General features: G+C 41.7%; 1 protein-coding gene across 2 annotated transcripts in view; it reads right to left on the reverse strand.

Annotated features, from left to right (window-relative positions):
* znf276 (zinc finger protein 276) overlaps positions 1-7,158 on the reverse strand; it is a 45,686-nt gene that overhangs the window by 11,975 nt on the left and 26,553 nt on the right. For both annotated transcript variants that reach the window (XR_011596365.1, XM_070898147.1), the window contains exons 7-8: positions 2,137-2,226; positions 1,319-1,394 (exon numbers count right to left, since the gene is read on the reverse strand). Coding sequence is in view for 1 of the 2 variants with exons in the window: in XM_070898147.1 (XP_070754248.1) it covers positions 1,319-1,394; positions 2,137-2,226 (166 nt within the window). In the remaining variant the exon portion in view is untranslated. The remainder of the gene's footprint in view (positions 1-1,318; positions 1,395-2,136; positions 2,227-7,158) is intronic.

Raw genomic sequence — 7,158 nt, forward strand, 5'->3', positions numbered from 1 at the left:
CTAAATTTTAAATTCATTAATAAAATGTTGCTGATTTTAGACTGAGGGACATAGAGACTTGGTAAATTTAATTATATATGCATTCTCTATTTTTGTTGCATTAAAAAAATAGCAAGAAAGTGGGGTTTATTCTAACAAAGCTATTTTCCACATAATGGGACAATGACATGGTGCCAGTAAAGCTGTGCAATAGGTTTCAGAGCATCAAGCAGCTATTATTTGCAACAAGTCATTAAGGGACCTTTCCTATATCTGATACAATTTCCTACACTGGCTCTCCATCTTCAGACACATTTGCATTGTTTCTGTAAGGTTGAGCGAATCTGTTGTACTAAACTTCAGCCTACATGCACGAAAAATCAGTTCTAGTTTAGTTTGTCATTCAAGTAGAAATATTAAAAAGAGACCATATTTATGCAAAGTCCATGCTGTAGCATTTGCATATGTAAAGGAAAAGCTTCCCATCACTTGCCATTTAACCAAGATTTGCACTGTGCAAATTCTGTCAAAGATTTATCAACAGAAAAGATCAGATTTCATCATAAAAGCCAAGAAGGCTAGACCAGCAACAGCCGATGTGCCACAATGTGCTTAATCATTCTTGCCCCCAGGCAATTCCAATGTAAAACAGTATGATCCTTTGAGCTCTGCTTCGAAGACTTTTTCCTCTCGTGGCCCAGAAGAACAATCTATATTTTGAAAGCACAACACTCATGAAATGTGGAGGAAAACAATGAACTGCAGTATGGTTTCTCAGTTTAGATTTTTTTCTTGTGATCCATCAGGCTCAATAGGAGCATACATGACTGATACAACAGTATAGTGAATTCTTTAAATTCAACTCTCTCAAGTACTTTCTACAGTAATATCAGTGCTCACACCCACTTAATTGCAGAATTATGTAAAGTAAGTTCCAACAATGCACTCACGATAGTTCTGAATCTGTTATTGAAGACTAACTGTGGTAGAGTTTCTACTAAAATCAGCAATGCGCCCAAAATCAGCCAAACCAGCGTAAAAGATCGAGGAATTTCAAGCGCAAATAGATCTTTTATGCTGGTTTTAAAAATATCGTGCAGGAAGCCGGCCCCTTACATAGAACAGGCCACGCCCCCGATCAAGTTAATGATCCGCCAATTGTGCCCGTTTGCAGCCTTTCGCAGAGTCTAGATTACGTACTCGGATCCTGTTGTGGGACTTGAAATCACAATCCTCTGACCGAGAGGCAAGTGTGCTATCCGGTGAGCCAAGCTGACACTCAAAAAGCTTAACATTTAAAAATCTGCACTTGACCAATTAGTCGTAAGCATTATTTTACCTTCAGTCCATCAGCTCCTCTGTAAACAGCACAGCAGCCCTTGTACTGACATCGGTACATGGTGGGAAAATCTTCCCTGAAAAACACCAAATGTAAACTACATAGTCACACAAATTACATATCCAATAACCATATTGAATAATATTCAGGTCTCTTGTATTCCAAATAATTACCAACACCGGTTGGGATTGATTTGGGGTCTTATCCTCATTTTTGTTAGTGTTTCAGAAATGTTCATTTCATGCTACATAATGAAAAATGTTTTGTTGTGAGGCATAATTATATTTAAATAATCCTGAAACAATTAGTTAGCCTTCCGTTTATATTGGCTGTCCCTTTTACTAACCAGAATTTAGCAAATATTTGAAGCCTCTTTCTTAATTTGTATTATTTTCTTCCTCAATCCATGATGCTGCTTTGTTAGTAACAGAAAGAAAAAAGGGGTTAAGCCCCCAAAACAGAAAACTAGATTAATAGTTTGAAGATAAATAAATATTTCTAGCATGCGGCTCAAAGAGCAACTTCAAAGCATCTTTCAGAATTAACTCTGCATTAAAGTTACCTTCACATTACTATAACAGACTAAAATAAACTAATAAATCCTTGAAGAAAATTAATAAAATGTTATTTAAAGTTATAAATTACTTGAAACATATCAACCACAGCACAACTGAATTACAAAAGTGCCTTCTAAGTTGTACCACAAGACTTGTGCTTTTGGTGCTTAAAAACTAGACATTCACATGGAACACGTGTCCAGCAGTGAAACAGAACATTGGTCAGCCCCCTTCACTCTCCTGCAGAATTACCATTAGTACCTTTCAGAGTTTGACTTTGGTTTCCGTCCACGTTTTTGCCCAGGTGGTTTCTTCACATCCTTAATATCACATTTCTTAGTTGGTACCTTACTGAAAAGAGAAAAAAAAATCTAATTCAACTACCCAATAGTTTCTTTAACTATTCCAAACAGCTTGACATTTTTTAAATTTAACAAAAAGCAGACTATATAAACTTTGTCATCTGTGTAACTTCTGCATATTTACACTGATTTTTATGTCTAATTACTTAGTCTTCAACTCTGAATCAGAAAGTTACATGGTGTCAGAATCACTGCACACAGATATAAAAGAATCAGACAGTGGTGTGATATCTTCAGCACAGGAGAAAATCAAGTCAATAACTGTTGACAAGGACTGACCATGATGTTGCACCTTCAATTTATACTCTGAAGGTAGCAAGGCTCTCTTAGTCACAAACATTCAGCTCCTTGTTTTGGTAATCATATTCAATTTATATTACCTGTGGCAAAGATTAATGGAAAATCTGTTACAGGAGTGGAAATTCTTAAAAAATCTTAGCCCTGATTGACATTTATTGTCAACTTCAGTTCCTTATAAAGACTAGTTATTGAATACAGTGCTTGTAGCTTCTGGAGAAAATCCATCTCCTGCTGCAATACAGTCCAAAGAATGCAGGAGACAGTCTTGTTGAGCCTACTGGCCTTTTACAATTTTAAAATATTCTTATGCTTTTTACACATCATGACATAAAAACCATAAGCTTCAATACAGTTACAAAGATGGGGTTTCACTTTAATATAAACTTAATCAAATTACAATGATGTAAGTTATAGGAAAATAAACCCAGAAACTGATATTGTACTTTTGTTGCACAACGTTTTTGCACTGACCGATATGGAATCATAAATGTAATTTTTGAAGGAACTATTTTCTTTAATTTAGGATTTTTCATGGTAGAATCACAAAGATTGTATTCTATTAACAATATGGTAAATAAAGCATTTATTATTTATGAACAGACTGTCACCATTTTTAATGTGAGCGGACTCCGTATGTTCCTGCCCTCCTGCAGCAAGGGCCCATTTTCTAGGCAATATGTGAAACAGTGATAAATACAGTAGGTTAATTATTGTATCAATTATTCAATCAGAGCCAGAACCTAATAAACTTGTAGAATGGGCATATAATTGACAAAAGAAATTCAACACAGAGGACACGAACAATATTCCGACAATGGATAGTCTAGGGGCTATAGGGGGGGATAGGAACTTAACACAATCACAAAGGAGATGGTACTCAGTAAGATAATGGGACTAAAGGCAGATAAATCCCCTGGACTCGATGGCTTGCATCCTAGGGTCTTAAGAGAAGTAGCGGCAGAGATTGTGGATGCATTGGTTGTAATTTACCAAAATTGCCTGGATTCTGGGGAGGTCCCTGCAGACTGGAAAACTGCAAATGTAACGCCCCTATTTAAAAAAGGAGGCAGACAAAAAGCAGGAAACTTTAGACCAGTTAGCCTAACATCTGTGATTGGGAAATTGTTGGAGTCCATTATTAAAGAAGCAGTAGCAGGACATTTGGAAAAGCATAATTCTGTCAGGGCAGAGTCAGCATGGATTTATGAAGGGGAAGTCATGTTTGACAAATTTTCTGGAGTCCTTTGAGGATGTAACAAACAGGGTGGATAAAGGGGAACCAGTGGATGTGGTGTATTTGTACATCCAGAAGGCATTTGACAAGGTGCCACATAAAAGGTTACTGCACAAGATAAAAGATCATGGGGTTGGGGGTAATATATTATCATTGATAGAGGATTGGCTAACTAACAGAGAATAGAGAGTCAGGATAAATGCTTCATTCTCTGGTTGGCAACTAGTAACTAGTGGGGTGCCGCAGGGATCAGTGCTGGGACCCCAACTATTTACAATCTATATTAACTACTTGGAAGAAGGGACCGAGTGTAACATAGCCAAGTTTGGTGACGATACAAAGATGGGAGGAAAAGCAATGTGTAAGGAGGACACAAAAAATCTGCAAAAGGACATAGACAGGCTAAGTGAGTGGGCAAAAATTTGGCAGATGGAATATAATGTTGGAAAGTGTGAGGTCATGCACTTTGGCAGAAAAAAAATCAAAGAGCAAGTTATTATTTAAATGGAGAAAGATTGCAAAGTGCCGCAGTACAGCAGGACCTGGGGGTACTTGTGCATGAAATAGAAAAAGATAGTATGCAGGTACAGCAAGTGATCAGGAAGGCCAATGGTATCTTGGCCTTTATTGCAGGGAAGTCTTGCTACAAGCTATATAAGATATTGTTGAGGCTACACCTGGAATACTGCGTGCAGTTTTGGTTTCCATATTTACGAAAAGATATACTTGCTTTGGAGGCAGTTCAGAGAAGGTTCACTGGGTTGATTCCGGGGATGAGGATAGGTTGAGTTATGAGGAAAAGTTGAGTAGGTTGGGCCTCTACTCATTGGAATTCAGAAGAATGAGAGGTGATCTTATCAAAACGTATAAGATTATGACGGGGCTTGACAAGGTGGATGCAGAGAGGATGTTTCCACTGATGGGGGAGACTAGAACTAGAGGACACGATCTTAGAATAAGGGGCCACCCATTTAAAACAGAGATGAGGAGGAATTTCTTCTCCCAGAGGATTGTAAAACTGTGGAATTCGCTGCCTCAGAGAGCTATGGAAGCTGGGACATTGAATAAATTTAAGACAGAAATAGACTGTTTCTTAAACAATAAGGGATAAATGGTTTTGGGGAGCAGACGGGGAAGTGGAGCTGAGTCCATGATCAGATCAGCCATGATCTTATTGAATGGCGGAGCAGGCTTGAGGGGCCATATGGCCTACTCCTGGGCCCAACATTGCCCAAGCACACTGATCTGAAGCGCGCCGACTTTGCGTGCCAGAAAAAAGGGGCCCCATCCTGGCCGCTCTTCGGAGTTCCCAGTGTCGTGGCGTGGTGTGCAGTCTATAGGAGCGGGCGGAGCAACAGGCCTACGCAGAAAGCACTGCCGGCACCTGCACGCCTGCTCCTGCCCTTCCAGCACGTCTTGTGGGCTGTGAGCAGGACCCAATGCTCGCAGCCCATAGCCCCGGCCAAAGGGACGCCCGATTCCGCCGCACCCTGTCCATGGCCGAGTGGCCTCCTGCACCGGCCGATCGGCTGGCTGAGTTCCCGGGCGAGGTAGGACTTCGATTCTATTTTTTATTTAGTGGCTGTGCTTGAGACTTTTCATAAGGGGCGGGGGGGGGAGCGGAGAGAGAGAGAGAAAGAGAGAGTGTATTGGGGGGGGGGGGGGGAAAAGAGAGAAGGGGAGAGAAGCATCTCTCTCTCTCTCTCTCTCTCTGGCTACTACCCCCTCCTCCATACACTCTTTCTCTCGTCTTCATCCCCCATACACTCGTTCTCTCATCCATCCCCCCCCCCATACACTCGTTCTCTCATTCCCCCCCCATACATTCATTCTCTCGATCTCCCTCCCCCCCCCCCCATACACTCGTTCTCTCGTCGCACCCCCCCCCATACACTCGTTCTCTCGTCCCCCCCCGCCCCATACACTAGTTCTCTCGTGTGTGTCCCCCATACACTCGTTCTCTCGTCCCCCCCCCCATATATTCATTCTCTCGTTTCCCCCCCCATACATTCGTTCTCTCGTTTCCCCCCCCATACACTCGTTCTCTCGTTCCCCCCCATACACTTGTTCTCTCGTCTCCCCCCCCATACACTCGTTCTCTCGTTCCCCCCCATACACTCGTTCTCTCGTTCCCCCCATACACTCGTTCTCTCGTTCCCCCCCATACACTTGTTCTCTCGTCTCCCCCCCCATACACTCGTTCTCTTGTTCCCCCCCATACATTCGTTTTCTCATTTCACCCCCCCCCATACATTTGTTCTCTCGTTCCCCCCTCCCCATACACTCGTTCTCTCATCTCTCTCCCCCCCCACCCCCCCACCAGCTATACACTTGTTCTCTCATGTCCGTTCCCCCCTGCCCATACACTCTTTTTCTCGTCCCTGTCCCCCCCCATACACTCTTTCTCTCTCCCCGTGACATCCAGCAGCTTGCATTTCTCCGATAGGATCCACTTCATTTTTATTAGTATTTTAATTGTTTGAGCTTTTCCTTGCAATGTTTGGTGCTGGGTTGTTGAGGTCCTCTCCAGTTCCCTTCCCTCCCCTATCCCTGCCCTAATGTCTGCCGAATGTGCGCTGCTTTTTCTTCACTGCCCGCAAGGTTTTTCAGAGCTGGCCGCATAGCCTGAATTAAGTCGATTTGGAGTAAGTTTTTGCTGGCCAAAGTGGCATAAATGGCCAAAACTGGCGCAAGTGTCTGGGAAGGCCCCCTTTTGAAAAATAAACTGACCTAAAAAAAAAATCATACCTAACTGACTTACTGTGGAGCAAACATTTGGGGGAAAATGGCATTTTTAAACTTACGCCAGAAAAAACAACTTACTCCAAAAAAATTGATGCAAATCATGGCCAAAGTTGGGCCCAGGAACTCCTGTTCCTTTTCTTATGTTCTTATAAATGTGAGGTATTACATTTTGATAGGAAGAATAGAGAGGTCACATTACTTGGAGATCACGAGTCTGGGTGGGGTAATGGGGCAAGGGGATTGCAAGAGTACAAATACACAAATCATTAAAAATAGCGACACAGGTTAACAAGACCATAAAAGAGGAAACCAGGCACTAGGGTTATTTCTACAGGGATAGAATTGAAAAGTAATGAAGTTATACTAAACGTACTGAACCTTGGTTAGACCACACTTGGGAGTACTGTGTACAATTCTGGTCACCATATTATAAGATTTACAAGGATGATACCAGAAATGTGAGGGTATACCTATGAGGAAAGAATGAACAGGCTGGGTCTCTTTTCATTTGAAAAAGGAAGGCTGAGGGGTGACTTAAGTGAGGTCTTTAAAATTATGAGAGGTTTTCATAGAGTGCTTCCAATTGCAGTAATGAGCAGAATTAAAGGCCATCAATATAAGATAGTCACCAAGAAATCCAAT

The sequence above is a fragment of the Pristiophorus japonicus genome, chromosome 13 (genome assembly GCF_044704955.1).
Source record: "Pristiophorus japonicus isolate sPriJap1 chromosome 13, sPriJap1.hap1, whole genome shotgun sequence".
Taxonomy (NCBI): domain Eukaryota; kingdom Metazoa; phylum Chordata; class Chondrichthyes; family Pristiophoridae; genus Pristiophorus; species Pristiophorus japonicus.